This window comes from Arachis duranensis, chromosome 3 (assembly GCF_000817695.3).
Source record: "Arachis duranensis cultivar V14167 chromosome 3, aradu.V14167.gnm2.J7QH, whole genome shotgun sequence".
Taxonomy (NCBI): Eukaryota; Viridiplantae; Streptophyta; class Magnoliopsida; order Fabales; family Fabaceae; genus Arachis; species Arachis duranensis.
This window is the reverse complement of record NC_029774.3, coordinates 84582501-84596265: the sequence shown is the minus strand read 5'-3', so window position 1 is coordinate 84596265 and position 13765 is coordinate 84582501. Positions and strand designations below refer to the sequence as shown.

Here is a 13765-nt window from a genome sequence, read left to right as displayed (position 1 = left end):
ACAGTAATATAAAAGAAATAATAAAAAATCAGTACAAACAACTTAAATTTATCCTATTTAACATTTATTAATTTTAACGACAATTAATAAATATTAAATAAGATAAGTTTGTGCTATTTTTTATGGTCTCCCAAATATTATTGAATTGCCTATTATAATTAAAAAATACTAAAAAATTAATAATTTTTCTTTAATTAATAGTTAATCAATAATATTTAAAATATAAATTAAAAATATATTATTAAATTATTAAATTAAAAAAATTAAATTAATAGTTAAAAATAATAAATTATACTTTCCGTTAAACTTTTCTCATTATAATATTAGTTTTGTGGTCTTACTGTATTCAAGACTCGAGAGTTTCCTAAGTTGTTTTTGTTTACATGCGTTGGTTAAGTAATAGGAGTCCATCACTAATTTGGGATGTGATATCTTCGATATTGTTTATAGGAAGGAATGGGACACGTAACGGGGGGAAATGAATACTGTACTGTTGTGTGTACAATTATAGTATCATTGTAACTAGAACCACTGAGAGTGTCTCGGAAATTTAATCGACCGCTTTTTGTATGTGAATATATATTGTATGTGTATATATAGCTGGTGAATGAGTAAGGTTTTGGGCACTATAAGTTAGGAGAGAGCAAACACTCACTTAGGCTAATAAATCATGCAGATGACATGACCCAACCAGATTAATTTGGATAACACCAAACTCAACTCGATTTAACTTTTTATTGTAGTTTCATCCTCTTCTTCAAGGTACCACCCTCTGCTAATTGCTGATCACTTCGATCTCTGTTCTCATTATTCAGCTACCACCAGCCATGACTGCAGCAGCTTCAGCAGAAATCGCAAGAACTGTTGTCGGCATCTTAGGTCTCTCTCAAGCACTCTAATTAATTAGTTACTTTGATTCTGTCTACTACATCATCATTGATCTTAATTACTTTCTTTTGTCTTCCTCAGGAAACATAATTTCTGCCTTCCTGTTCTTGTCCCCAGTGTAAGTTTAATATATTTGGCCTTCATTCTTAACTATCCTTTGTTATGAGGTCATATTTTTGTTAATTTTCATCTTCATCTGATCTTCCTAGAATAAAAGGGAAACAAATGTCTTAATTAGGATGATGCAAAACACTTAATTAATTAGTATTGCTTGTGCTGTTCTATCATTGGATTTTAAGATTTAACGGGTTTCATTGATATTTAATTTGATTGTATAGTAAGTAACCAATTTTAAGTACTTAATTACTTTGGTTAGATAAAGATAAATCTTTATTTACTTCACTTGAACAATAGAGTCTTTCTTAGATACGGTTGGTACAACTACAAGTTACTTCTAAGTCTTTAAGACTACTTACTATATATATATTGGGAGTTGTGAGAGGGGTGGGGAGATCAGTTGAGTTGATTAATTTTTTTTTTGTGTGGTGTACTGGTGGGGGGAGGGGAAGAGTTTATGGATATTTTTGCTGAAAGATGATACGATCTTCTACTTTCAAGTTACCGTACCTTACCGTATGTATGTTAAATGTCAAAAGCATGCACAAATTAAATTAAAATTTGGGGCTAAGCAAATTAAAGCATTACGCAAAGATTGTTAGGATTTGCGTTGTCCTTGTATGCACGATGCATGTGTTGTTGGGCCATTTTGAATGAAAAAGCATTGCATATGTAATGTAACAGACCAACTTTTGTCGCTATATGGAAGAGAGGTTCGGTGGAGCAGTATTCTCCTGCGCCATACCTAGCGACGTTAGCGAACTGCATGGTTTGGACCCTCTACGGGCTACCTATGGTGCACCCACACAGCCTGCTGGTCGTGACCATCAACGGCTCAGGTTGCGTGATCGAGATCATCTACGTCACCCTTTTCTTGATGTACTGCGAACGCAGCAAGAGGCTCAAGGTTTTCATGTGGCTCATGGTGGAACTCATTTTCATTACGGTTCTCTCCCTCATCACGTTAACCCTGCTTCACAACCTCAACAGACGCTCTCAGCTTGTCGGATCCACATGCATTGTCTTCAACATTTTGATGTATGCTTCCCCCTTGGCCGTTATGGTAAGTAATAACTATACACCTCACCATCCAAAACAACCACTCTACGCTATACTCATGCCATTCCATTATTCCATTCCAGAAACTGGTGGTCAAGACCAAAAGCGTTGAATACATGCCCCTTTCCATCTCTCTGGCGTCCTTTGGGAACGGTGTGGCTTGGACCACTTATGCTCTCATTCGTTTCGATCCATTCATGACTGTAAATACAACTACATACAAGCCCCTCTTTTCTTTGTTTCATTTCTATGCCACCAGTTAATGAACTGGATCAATCTTATTGACAGGTACCAAATGGACTTGGCACATTGCTATCGGCGGCGCAGCTTATTCTCTATGCCACGTATTATAAGTCAACCAAGCAGCAATTAGCAGCAAGGAAAGCCAACGGGGAGGTGAACCTTTCACAGGTGGAGGTTCGTGATGGCGGCCAAGAATCCAAGCCTAATTATTCATCGTGATCAATTATAAATCATGCTGATGCTGATTATTATCGTTATCGTCATTATTCCACTTTTTATTTTATTTTTTCTCTTTCCGCTGTTGTATGCCCTCTATCTTTTGGGCGAAAATTAATATGTAACCAGTGTGTACTCTAGCTTCCGAGGGAGTCGTCACACACATGCAAGTACCAAGAAATTAAGTGTATGCTTATGGAAGTTAACGATGAAAGTCTGAAAATACCCCTGCTCAATGCCTCTTTGCACAAGTATTACCTAATTGGTAATTAACAAAGATAAAAAAAAAATATCCTTCAACTTTTTGCAATGAAGAGCCTTTTTCCGAAGAATAGAATTGAGAGGCCCACTGTAATACAACCCAATAATAATAGTAATCAACTGATTAGAACAGGGGAAAGTTTAAAAGGCAAGTGAAAGCCACCAAGGGTAGAGGCTAAATTAAAGATAAAAAGCAAGACAGAGAATTGCTTCTCAACAGTGCATTCAAGTAAGTAATGATACCCATTGTGTCTAGGTAAGGTAAAAATAACTAATCGATTAGCGCTAACAGACTAGCATCCTATCTGAGGGGTTTGAGGGAGCCAGGGAGGTTCCTTAAACTGCGAAGCACAGAACTTCCACTCCATTACTGCACCGAAACAAGCAAGCTAAGCCGTCTCGGTTTGGGCCGGACCTCTCCGTACAGTAGATCAACCCTTTTATTGGGCTTCCCACTAAAAAACTCAACCATTTGTCGGGCTTCAGTCGTAGTCACAGTTCCCGCGCTCTTTACATTTGGAATTTCCTAACTCATTCTATTCTGCGCTTTTGGTTTGAGGGGAGAATAGAGTAGAATGGAAGAGTCGAAACGATGGTCGGTGACTTACACAAAGCACATCAAACAGAAACGCAAGCTCTACCTCGATGGATTCCTTCACCTCCAAATCTCCACCAACAAGGTCTCCATCCCACCTCTTTTTCTCTTATCTACCCTTCAATTTCAAATCCAATCAGGCGCAATTAATTCGCTGTGCAGGTGGCGCTTTACGATGAGTTCGAGAAACTCTTGGTGTGCAGGATCTTGAAGACAGAGGAAACCGTTGCCTCTGGTGAGACTTTGGAGTTCAATGGCTACCTTGTCGACATTGGCGATCCTGAGGGCCGGCCACACAACAAGCCCCATTCTGACCCCAAGCTTCCTACAAAACACAAGACTGCTTCAAGAATATTCAGGACTCCTACCGTTACGAACACCAAAATCAATGCGAATGGGAACACTGCACAAACACGGAAGCCTCTCAGTCCATCTCAACGACTTATCAAAGGTTCATAATGCCAAGCTTATTTATTTAATCTTTTATTGCATATATGTTAATTCGGTAGATTGACTTTTTGGTTCGTTTTTATTTTAAGTAATTGAAGATGTTAAAATTTGAAAGTGGTTGGTTTATCTTTTAAGATATGCTGCGATGGACCTTGCAACCACGTCAGTTGGTTAGCAATAGTTTCTTGTTTGAGCTGCATTGTAGATTTGTAGTTATAAAATGGTGTATTAAACATTGCAGAATTTAAGAAGAGAGAGCTGTTGAAGTATGGGTCACCAGAGATCAGTTCGGAAACAACAAAACCTAGCTCAACAGGTTAGTCTGTCATCAAATAATTTTCAGTTTACATACTTCGTAGTTCTGTCTTGCGTAAGTGAAAGTAATTTTCCATTTTTCTTTTTTTCTTTTTTATATCCAAACAATCCAAAATTTCTGTTTCCAATTAGAGTGGCAGGTGCTATACACTACACATCTAACTCAGAAAGCAAAGAAGTACCATGATGGATTTTTACGGCTAGTTATCCATGGGTCTCGTGGAGGACAGGTTGACTTTTAAACCCATATTTCTTGTATACATAAAAAAAATCAGTTAGTAAATACATAATTAACCCTTTTTCTTTAATGAATGCTTACTCCTGCAATCCTGCTGTCTGTGTCTCTATTTTAGATTATGCTGTTTGATGAAAGCAGGAAACTCTTAGACAGCAGGTTCTTAAGGAAAGATGATGTGATTAGACCTGGTGAATCAGTTTCGTTTGATGCATATTTGATCGACATTGGTGAGTGTCAAGGAAATAAGAAACCAGGTTGTAGTGCTAAAGGAGAGAATTTAACTAATGTTGATAGCACAGAGAAGGTGGACAGGCGGCATATTTCTCTTGATAATGAAACCAATTTAGCTGTTGGAAAAAGGGGTTAGTTAACAATTTTTGTGATTTGACAAAGTTTTATATTTTCTCAGCTCTTTTTTAAGATGCCGTACTACCTTTTTTCCCATTGTTCTTACTCTTTGCAGCTCTAATCTGCAGTATGCCATTTGCATATATTTACCATGAAATTGTTTCTACTTTCTTACTGTACTTATTTAATTTTTGCCATCTAGTCCCCTATGCATTTGTTTTATTTGTTCCTGTGTGGTTTCATTATTCAGCTTTATCTTTCTTTTCAATTTAGAATGGCAGGTCCTATATACAGCACAATTAACAAAAAAGGCCAAGAAGTATCATGATGGTTTTTTGGAACTTGAATTTTGTGGATCTCGTGGGAGGCAGGTTAATTTTTGCACTTGATGTGGATTCCTTGTTATCTCCAGAAGACCATAAGTGTCTTTTATGTGTCATCGATTTGTCTGTTATCATCCTGAAAAAACTTTAGTTGATGTCTTATGTTCTGTTTTTAAGCTTGGCATAGTTTCAATTATTTTTTTCAGGTTGTTTTATATGATTTAAGCAAAAGACCTTTAGAACGAAGGTTCCTAAAGAAAGATGAAGTTGTAAGATCCGGTGAATCATTAAAGTTTGATGGACATTTAGTTGAAGTTGGCGAACCTGACGGAAGCCATCAATCTCCGATGAATGAGCAAGAGACTGATAGTAATACTGTTGTTCAGAGAAGAATACTAAGACATGGACAAAATGACCTTCTCAAGGTCAATCTACCTGTTTCTAAAGGTTAGTTCTTGAATAATTAGAGGTTTCAAGTATGTAGTTATGACAACATTTAGAAGTTTCATCTGAACGTTTTTGAATTTACTATCTATACCCCCTCCCTCTTTTTTTTCCTTCTCATTTTACACCCTTTGTCACATTATGTTAGGTTTTCTTGTCCATTGCCTACATTTTCTGCTCATTCAGGTCAAATTTCTTTTTTTCTAATATTTAGTTTGCTTTTCCTGAAAGAACTATAGATTAACAAGTATCTATATATCTCAGAAGTGGATTGCAAATACTAACATAGCCTCCTTCTATATACTTTCAGGAAAGATAGTTAATACTTAATAAGGATTATATGTTCCCGGCTATTCACTGCTATATTGACCTTGTCCTTGTGTATAACATTGCAGGACAACCTCCAAGTAAGTCTTGTATTGAGCAAGTTGCAAGCATGAACTGTCTCTTTCCAGGGAAAGAAGATATGAAGTCAGAGAGGACAGTCTTACCAGTTAAGGCTTTACGTGATGGTTCGTACTTAATGGTTGCCTTTGGCGTGACTCTTATCTGCAAGGAGGATGCATTTTAGAGGGTTTTTCTTTATCAACTTAAGGACCTGAATGTGACTGATTTCTGGTATATGTGCAGCCAATCAAATATTGTCCATTTTACAATATCCTACGCCTCAGGAGAGCTCCGTCATAGGTTAGATAGTAAACATAACTAGATGCTAGCGTGCTTCTCAGGGCCTGTTCATGTGATTATATTAGATTTCTATAGGTGGCCAATCAAGCCATGGGTCATGCCTCCATACTGTGGACTGCGGATCAACTGGGACTGTGAAATCCCTCGATTCTTCGTTTTCTAAAGGCAAGTCAAATGGAGCTTGCAAATTTTGACTAAATTCTCAGTAGCTATGCGTTATAATAATATCTTAAGTAACTCTTAGTTGACTCTGCTTAACAGGGAGTGCCAAAATAATTCCCCAACAGGTCTGTTTTCTTTGATTGCTTTGCATTTTTTTTTCATGTGCCATTATTTCCGATAGCAATGCCTTGCCTTGCCTGGTCATATATTCAGCTGTCTCAATTTTAAAATATTGCTTTTTGAGTTATATTTGTATCCCGCTGATGTTGGCTTATTCATATAGACTTCGAGTGATCACGTCATCATCAATGAAAGTGAAAGTCCTAAGGATGAATCGTTCCCAAGCTTTGACCTTGGATTTTAACAGGTAATGCTTCTTGCAGCATGGGTCTAGTCTTATTATTATCTTTTTCTTTTATAGGAAATCGCTATACTAGACACATTTTGTGTTTTACCGTGTCCTTTACATGCATGCAGGTGTGCAAGGTAGGCATTGGTTTTTCAGCTAATTGGTGGAACGGTGGGGTGGATAAGGAAGGCAGGACTAAACCACTCTTCGATCGCTTATCGTTATAAGAGAATTGAAAATAGCTAGAATTGATGTCTACCTTTTATTTGATAGTCAGTAAAATCAGTTGAACTAGTTCAAACATGGTCTGGTAATTTCCATGCACTATCTGTTTTACGGACTGTAATATAAAGTCAAGGGACAAAATTTCACTTAATCCCCCCAAAATCCATGCTTGATATTAATATTTGGGGTTTCATCATTATTTATAAAGTTAGATTATATACTTAGATATATAAATATTAGAAAATAATATGAAAAAGAATTAAACATGAATTGATAAGTTTAGCAAAATGGATTAGATTATATAATAACATTCCTCAGATTCTGATCTTTTATTTGATCAAGACAAAACAAAACAAAAAAGAAAAAAACAGGATTTAGAATGTGTTTACATTAGTTTTTGAAATAAAAATCGTTATTGTAGTAGTTAATACTTTTTATTAGGACTGACAATGGGTAGGGTAGGATAGGGTGACCCTACCCTAATCTTACTTGCGGTTGAAAATTTCATTAAAACTCTATTCTACTTTATCCGTAGGTTGAGAATCTCTAAACCCTAACTCTACTCGCACTCTAAAATTCTAAATCCTATTCTACTCTATCCTACCTGCAGAAATATCAAATTTTTTCAAAATAAATATAAAATTCAATTATTTTGAATTTTATACGTATTAATAACATAAAAAATAAAAAACTAATGCTTTAAATTATTAAATTAACTAACTAGTTTAGTAGTTGTTCACTTATTATAAGTTATTATGTAAGAGAGGTTGTGGGTTCAACTCTCATTTCCTTCACTAACTACTTTTTATACAAGGAAACATCAAAATAAGACTTTGATGTTTGGGCCAACCCGTTAACCGGGCCCTAGGCGTTGGCAGAATTCGGATTTGCGTTATCTGTTTTTGTGGGTAAAGTATAATCTCATTGCCACCACACCACATCATTTCAGTTCAGTACTCTGTCTCTACAGAGAGTGCAAGCAGCCAAGCAACAATGGCGTCCTCTATTTCTCTGTCCATTCTACTATGCCCCCCCTCCAACTCTCTCTCCACTTCCCTATCTCCTTCGCACAAGCCTCCCTTTCTCCAAAAGAGAACCCAATTATCCGGGTTCCCTCTCAGAGCCCAAACCCTCGACTTCTCTGACTCGTTCTTCGAAGGCGCTGGATTCGGGTCCGAGGACGACCCCATCACTCCCGGGCCTGGCTTTACAGCTACCGAACCTAAGGAGGAACCCCAGTGCCCACCCGGACTCAGGCAATACGAAACTATGGCGGTTTTGAGGCCTGACATGTCCGAGGATGAGAGACTTTCACTCACCCAGAAGTACGAGGAGGTATTTATATCCTAACCCTTTGTGCTACATGCTTATGTTTTAGCTGAATGTTCCTTTATCATTCACATTTGAATTTAGAAATGGTAAGGACTAAGCTAAGATGGGAGTTGACTGAAATTGATGGGTGTATTTGCAGCTGCTTGTTGCTGGGGGTGCCATGTATGTGGAGGTATTTAACAGAGGAGTAATTCCACTTGCATATAGCATAAGGAGGAAAAACAGAGCTGGAGAGTCCAACACTTACTTGGATGGTATCTATCTTCTCTTCACCTACTTCACCAAGCCTGAATCCATTACCATTCTTGAGGACACACTCCTCGCTGATGACAATGTCATCCGTTCATCCACTTTCAAAATTAGGAAAAGGAAATATTAGTTACTCACCATAAAATGTCACTCTTTATCTTTTTTTTTTCTCATTTTCATTTGGATTCTTGTATTTTTTTAATATGGTCGAATTCACTTACAACATATGTAGAGTTATAAAACTATTTCGGATTTTATATTCAAACTCTTATGAATTCCATGTCATTTACTGGAATGAAAAAGGTCTGTCTGTGACTCCTTTTCTCTTTATTCCTTAATCTGCAAAACCCTTTTCTTTATCTTGACACAAGGCACAAAAGTGCAATATCTTATGGCTTTTTCTTGTAGCCCCTTTCTTGTTACGTATGTGTATTTGCTCCTCAGTTTTTTTCTTTTATCTGCTTCAATTCACTGCATAACTAGCAATATTAGTGTTCAATGCTGGACAGGACCGAGTTGATGTTTGTACATTTCAATCATCTGTACATCTGCTGGCTTAATTGTATTCAAATCATGCAGGTTTTTAGTATGTATGATGAAAAAAGTGCTGTGATTTTGCACTGATCAGTAGATAAATTTAATTCAATAATTAAAAAGACACTAGAGTATTCTGTTTTCTAAAAATAGGTATTTGGACACTGGTATGCTGTTATTATCAGATAGAAACATCATTCAATTGGGAAAGTTGTTGAACATAAGTTGGAATGATGATTATGGTATAGTTAAGGCTCAAGAAGCCATCAAGTTTTATGCCTATCAGTATCACGCTCATGTTGTTGGAAGTCCAGAGTTGCATCATTATAGTATAATATATTTAGTAATACTTGATAGCCCTCCTAGTCATTGGTGGACAACCCTGTTAACGTCCACTATGACCCTAAATCTCTTTTTCTTCCAACGCCCCTTCGATGTCTCGTTGTTTGCTTTACAAGTAAGTTACTTTTACATTTTAACTTTTCCATTGTATAAGAGGAAGATCTCTTGATAGCAACTTGCTTTCTTTTGAGATGACAGACTATTTTCAATCGTAATATTTAAATTCAGAATCACTGATTTGAGTGCTACCTTAAGGATTTACTACCATAGTAACATCCAATCAGCTAGTTCTAGGTAATAGGTCACAATGAGCAAGTTGAAGCACTTTGCTTATATATGTATATATAAAATATAATTGAAAAAAAGGTGCAAGACGATAAACTTCTTTATTCGTACCCACTGGGACAGAGAATCTGATGTAATGGAGCTGTTTGAGATTTGATCCCAAACCCACTTTGAGCGAAAGAGCTTAGTTGCTTCATATTCCACCAACAATAGTGATCATGATCAGAGTATATATATATACATCTACTTAGCTCCACGTCTCTTCCTTAGTTTCAAAATGCATGTGTTCTTTTACAATATTAGAGAGAAGTAAAAGTTACACCAAGCTAGGTAGGTAGGTAGGCATGTAGGAACGGTGGCAAATGCAACCTTGAAATAGCATTGAGATTGAAAAGAAATAAGAGTTTCTCCTGATCTTTCATGGTCCAAGATATTTCTTCTCATAGCTATTTCCTTAATATAGAACACATGTTGATTTATATAATTTGAGTTAAATCTTTGTCTAATTTGTTTGGTAAGTTTGGTTTTAATTTTTATTATCATTAAAAGAGATAATTCGAGACACTGTCATAGTAAATAACTGTATAATTCACTGAAATAATGGATATTTGTTTTGTTTTTTTCTTTTTTGGTCTGAGTTATTTGTAAATTTTAAATGTCCAGGTCTATAAAGTATAAAGTATAAACCACGGAACAAACATGGACGAAAACTTTTTCATAGGTAACTAACAAAAGAGGAGAAGGATACACCCTGTCCTTTTCCTCGTGGAATCTCTTTCAATGCGAAAAAACTGTTGTTGGACTTTGGTTGAGGCATATATTTAGCCCACTAATTAGTACAATGAGCCGAAGAAAAATCTAAAATATATATGAGAAAAAAAGAAAGAAGGAAAAAAGAAACTAAGAATTTGTCCTCCCATCATATTTGTGTTGACAAAAGGATATGTAGTGGCAAATGTGTCATTTTCGTCACCCTGATTGAAGAAGAATAAAATCTAAAAAGGTTACCATTATCGTTTCAATGATCACTGAATAAATCATCACTTACGAAAGGCATGAGAAATAATACTATACTATATATTAATTAGTAGCGTCAAATCAAAATTTGCCTATCAATTAACTAGTATTAAAAAGAAGGTTCAGAGTTCAAATCCACAATAAGTTTAGTTCTTAGTTCTCAGTCACTCGCTCAGGTGGTTCAAAGTAGTGTGTGCAGTGGATAATGACAAAGAAATCCCATCATTTCAAAAAAAAAAAAAAGATGGAATATGTAGCGTGCTATTAACATCATCATCATATACACATACACCTCTCCTATACTCGTCAAGAAACAGTTTTTAGCATCTATATATCTGTCGTCCTTTTTGTGGTCAAATGCATTCTAACTGAAACACAAGTAACATTAACAATAACATACATACTGTTATATGTATATGTATTATTGTTGGTGACGATGGGTGTTTCACAAACAGAAATTCCAACGGCGTCTCCACATATGTATCCTCAGGAGCTTCAGTTAAAGCTGTACCAGGCCTTCATTTTCTCGATTCCAATACTGTTCTCCATAATTCTGGTTCTCCTATTCTACTTGTTCTACCTCAAGAGAAGGGCTTCCTCTCTCTCTTCTCCTCCCCTTCACTTACTTCCTACAATTCCCGATCCTCAAACTGCTCCCTACCCTTATCCTTCTTCGGTAAGTAACATTATTTCTTCCCTTTTTCAACACGCATGCATTCTTCGTCTTCATACATATTATTTTACTGTTAGGGTTTTTAATAGTTTAACATGAATATACTAAATAAACACTAATCCATTGTTTATTATTATATACGTTTTTCACTACTAAATATCATAATTTTAAAAGACAAATTTAGCCTTTTGTTGTTAATTACGTAAACTAGATAGTATTAACGTCTTCCTTTTTAACATACTTTGTTGTTGTTTCACAGCCATACCGTTTAGATCTGACGCTGCAATTTCTGGACAAACTTCCAAGAATTTTATTTGATGAGGAACTGAGATCGAGGGACTCCTTGTAAGTATTTTCTCTTTAATTTTCTCACGCACACTTTTTTTTTTGTTTAATTGTATCTTATTCTTACCCTTGGAAGAAAGAATTTTAGCTGTAGCTATTGCTAGCTAGTGGTTTCTATTCTATCTCTATCCTATTGGAGTTTGGACTCAGATTCATGTACATCCGATGTGTTTTCACATTTAACTGTTCCGAATTCCTACATTCCACGCATATTGTTGTCGTTATTGATGTATAGTTTCATTTAACTAATCTGCACCACGTCTTTGTGTTCCGTAAAATGCTATTCTGAAACGAATGATATTCTTCTAAAGTTGAAATGTGTTATTAGCGGCAGAATCTTCGAAAGCTTTAAGAATCGTTTATGACATCCATTATTTTCGCAAAAAGCGTTCCAGGAAGAAAAAAGGAGGTGGTAAAAAGATTAACGAATATATCAAGAACGACTTTCTTGTGCAAAGTTCTATAAAGAATGCCAATTTGAAAAATGACTCAGCAGGATTGAATTAATAAAATAAATAATTAACAAATCCGCCACGTGTCAACGCTTATTGCTTAGCAAGAGCCCAAATTTTCAAGGATAGATGCTGTCTGAATTCGCGTAGTGGCGAAAATGCTGGACTGCACTTTACGAATTTTTTGATATTTCTTTTTCATGATGGTCCCTCTTGTATTCACTTTTCCTTACTCAGTGTGTTTTAATTTGGTCCATTTAATTTAAGTAAAAATTAAAGAATGATAACTTGATGGATGCATAATCAATTTATGTTAATTTGTGTTGTGAATTGAACAGATGCTGTGTATGTCTTGGAGAATTTGAGGTAAAAGAGGAGGTTCTACAGATTCCATATTGCAAGCATGTGTTTCACATAGAATGCATACACAACTGGCTTCGATCAAACTCCACATGCCCACTATGTAGATGCTCCATCATCCCCACCACCACCAAGTTCATTCTCAACAATCCTCCAGTCCTACCACCGCAGCACCAAGGTGGCTCGCCATCACACGTCATCGTATCTTTGCCTCCTCCTCGACCAGAACATGAACCCGCTGCTGCTTCCTCAATAAACACAACTTAATAAGGGAATCCGATAATACACTTACCCTGGCCTTTTCAATTGATGAACGGAACAAAAATGTCTACTCATATAATCAAAACCAATAAGCATCAATCAAGTAATTGTATATTTGGCCCTTCATGAAACTAATTTGATGTGCCAATAATTTGCTGCCATGACGACGATGGATACCATCATAAATAGAAACGTTTCACCTTTCACTTAATGGTATGTGTGTGCACTATACTAATTCCTGTTGGGTGTATATTGGTGCCAGCTGGGACGGACCCCATGTTCATTGGTAAGGCCGTGAGGGGGTATTTGTCCCACTGAATTTTGGGAAAAAATTATTTTATTTATAATTGTATGTTACTTTATGATTCATTCTTTTACAATATTATGTATTTATAGATATATGGTATTTATTGTAACTAAAGCTAAAATTATTTTAAATAATCAACTCAAACCTTTAAAACGTCTCATATGTGGGGATGTGCTCTATACAAACCATATTTTCTGATTTAACGACATTCTCATTTAAATATTTTTTGTGTGTTTATAATTTAATTTTAATTTGTTAACAGTTGGATAATCTTGATAAGAAAACTAACATATTACTCCAATAATTTTTAATTATAGTTAATTTATTTCTAAGAAAACTCATCGAGTCAGCACCATGTAATAAAAAAAGTTAAATATCTATATAAATAATGCTTCTTATAACTGAAAATAAATTATATATATATATATTTTAGATCTATGGTCAATTTTTTTTGTCATGGTAAAAAATTTAAAAAAAGGGTGACCATAGAAAAGTACATCTTTGATAGAAAGACCTTAATATGAGACAGCGACAATGGATGGAATTCTTGAAAGATTATGACTTTAAGTTATGTTATCATCCTGGAAAGGCGAATGTAGTCGCAGATACTTTAAGTCGGAAGAATCTAGATATATTGTGGATGATGATCAAGAAAAAAAATGATCACGGCCTTTAAGACAGCCATTCA

The 13765-nt window shown here is 35.7% G+C and overlaps 4 protein-coding genes across 6 annotated transcripts; all 4 read left to right on the top strand.

Moving 5' to 3' along the window:
* The first annotated feature begins 643 nt into the window (after positions 1–643).
* On the top strand, positions 644–2746 carry LOC107479705 (bidirectional sugar transporter SWEET4). The gene is made up of 5 exons (XM_016099804.3): positions 644–879; positions 970–1006; positions 1690–2068; positions 2148–2267; positions 2353–2746. The coding sequence occupies exons 1-5, from the start codon at positions 828–830 to the stop codon at positions 2524–2526; spliced, it is 762 nt and encodes a 253-aa protein (XP_015955290.1). The 5' UTR covers positions 644–827; the 3' UTR covers positions 2527–2746.
* Positions 2747–3032: 286 nt separating this feature from the next.
* On the top strand, positions 3033–7071 carry LOC107479704 (uncharacterized). Of its 3 annotated transcripts, XM_016099803.3 has the most exons (13): positions 3034–3464; positions 3542–3830; positions 4071–4145; positions 4277–4374; positions 4498–4744; positions 5004–5101; positions 5260–5500; positions 5893–6009; positions 6128–6184; positions 6260–6349; positions 6446–6471; positions 6630–6713; positions 6824–7071. In XM_016099803.3, exons 1-12 carry the CDS (start codon positions 3360–3362, stop codon positions 6708–6710), a joined length of 1524 nt encoding a protein of 507 aa, XP_015955289.1. In that variant the 5' UTR covers positions 3034–3359; the 3' UTR covers positions 6711–6713; positions 6824–7071. The 3 variants fall into 3 exon arrangements, 2 of the variants coding, with proteins under 2 accessions (XP_015955289.1, XP_052115490.1); XR_008007305.1 differs by having other exon boundaries at positions 3033–3464; positions 6250–6471; positions 6824–6840; XM_052259530.1 differs by lacking the exon at positions 6824–7071 and having other exon boundaries at positions 6250–6349; positions 6630–6715.
* Positions 7072–7830: 759 nt separating this feature from the next.
* On the top strand, positions 7831–8831 carry LOC107479697 (30S ribosomal protein S6 alpha, chloroplastic). The gene is made up of 2 exons (XM_016099799.2): positions 7831–8255; positions 8392–8831. Exons 1-2 carry the CDS (start codon positions 7914–7916, stop codon positions 8629–8631), a joined length of 582 nt encoding a protein of 193 aa, XP_015955285.1. The 5' UTR covers positions 7831–7913; the 3' UTR covers positions 8632–8831.
* Positions 8832–10902: 2071 nt separating this feature from the next.
* LOC107479703 (probable E3 ubiquitin-protein ligase RHA4A) lies at positions 10903–12981 on the top strand. The gene is made up of 3 exons (XM_016099802.3): positions 10903–11355; positions 11612–11697; positions 12488–12981. Exons 1-3 carry the CDS (start codon positions 11116–11118, stop codon positions 12774–12776), a joined length of 615 nt encoding a protein of 204 aa, XP_015955288.1. The 5' UTR covers positions 10903–11115; the 3' UTR covers positions 12777–12981.
* The last annotated feature ends 784 nt before the right edge of the window (positions 12982–13765 follow it).

What these genes read in the sequence shown, in the direction of transcription:
- LOC107479705 (XM_016099804.3), top strand. Translation starts at nt 828, where the DNA reads ATGACTGCAGCAGCTTCAGCAGAAATCGCAAGAACTGTTGTCGGCATC. An exon ending in TTCCTGTTCTTGTCCCCAGT is followed by an intron (nt 1,007 to 1,689) that starts GTAAGTTTAATA and finishes GTAATGTAACAG; the next exon opens with ACCAACTTTTGTCGCTATAT. An exon ending in CTTCCCCCTTGGCCGTTATG is followed by an intron (nt 2,069 to 2,147) that starts GTAAGTAATAAC and finishes ATTCCATTCCAG; the next exon opens with AAACTGGTGGTCAAGACCAA.
- LOC107479703 (XM_016099802.3), top strand. Translation starts at nt 11,116, where the DNA reads ATGGGTGTTTCACAAACAGAAATTCCAACGGCGTCTCCACATATGTAT. An exon ending in CCTACCCTTATCCTTCTTCG is followed by an intron (nt 11,356 to 11,611) that starts GTAAGTAACATT and finishes GTTGTTTCACAG; the next exon opens with CCATACCGTTTAGATCTGAC. An exon ending in CTGAGATCGAGGGACTCCTT is followed by an intron (nt 11,698 to 12,487) that starts GTAAGTATTTTC and finishes TGAATTGAACAG; the next exon opens with ATGCTGTGTATGTCTTGGAG.
- LOC107479704 (XM_016099803.3), top strand. Translation starts at nt 3,360, where the DNA reads ATGGAAGAGTCGAAACGATGGTCGGTGACTTACACAAAGCACATCAAA. An exon ending in TCCAAATCTCCACCAACAAG is followed by an intron (nt 3,465 to 3,541) that starts GTCTCCATCCCA and finishes TTCGCTGTGCAG; the next exon opens with GTGGCGCTTTACGATGAGTT. An exon ending in ATGGGTCTCGTGGAGGACAG is followed by an intron (nt 4,375 to 4,497) that starts GTTGACTTTTAA and finishes TCTCTATTTTAG; the next exon opens with ATTATGCTGTTTGATGAAAG.
- LOC107479697 (XM_016099799.2), top strand. Translation starts at nt 7,914, where the DNA reads ATGGCGTCCTCTATTTCTCTGTCCATTCTACTATGCCCCCCCTCCAAC. An exon ending in TCACCCAGAAGTACGAGGAG is followed by an intron (nt 8,256 to 8,391) that starts GTATTTATATCC and finishes GTGTATTTGCAG; the next exon opens with CTGCTTGTTGCTGGGGGTGC.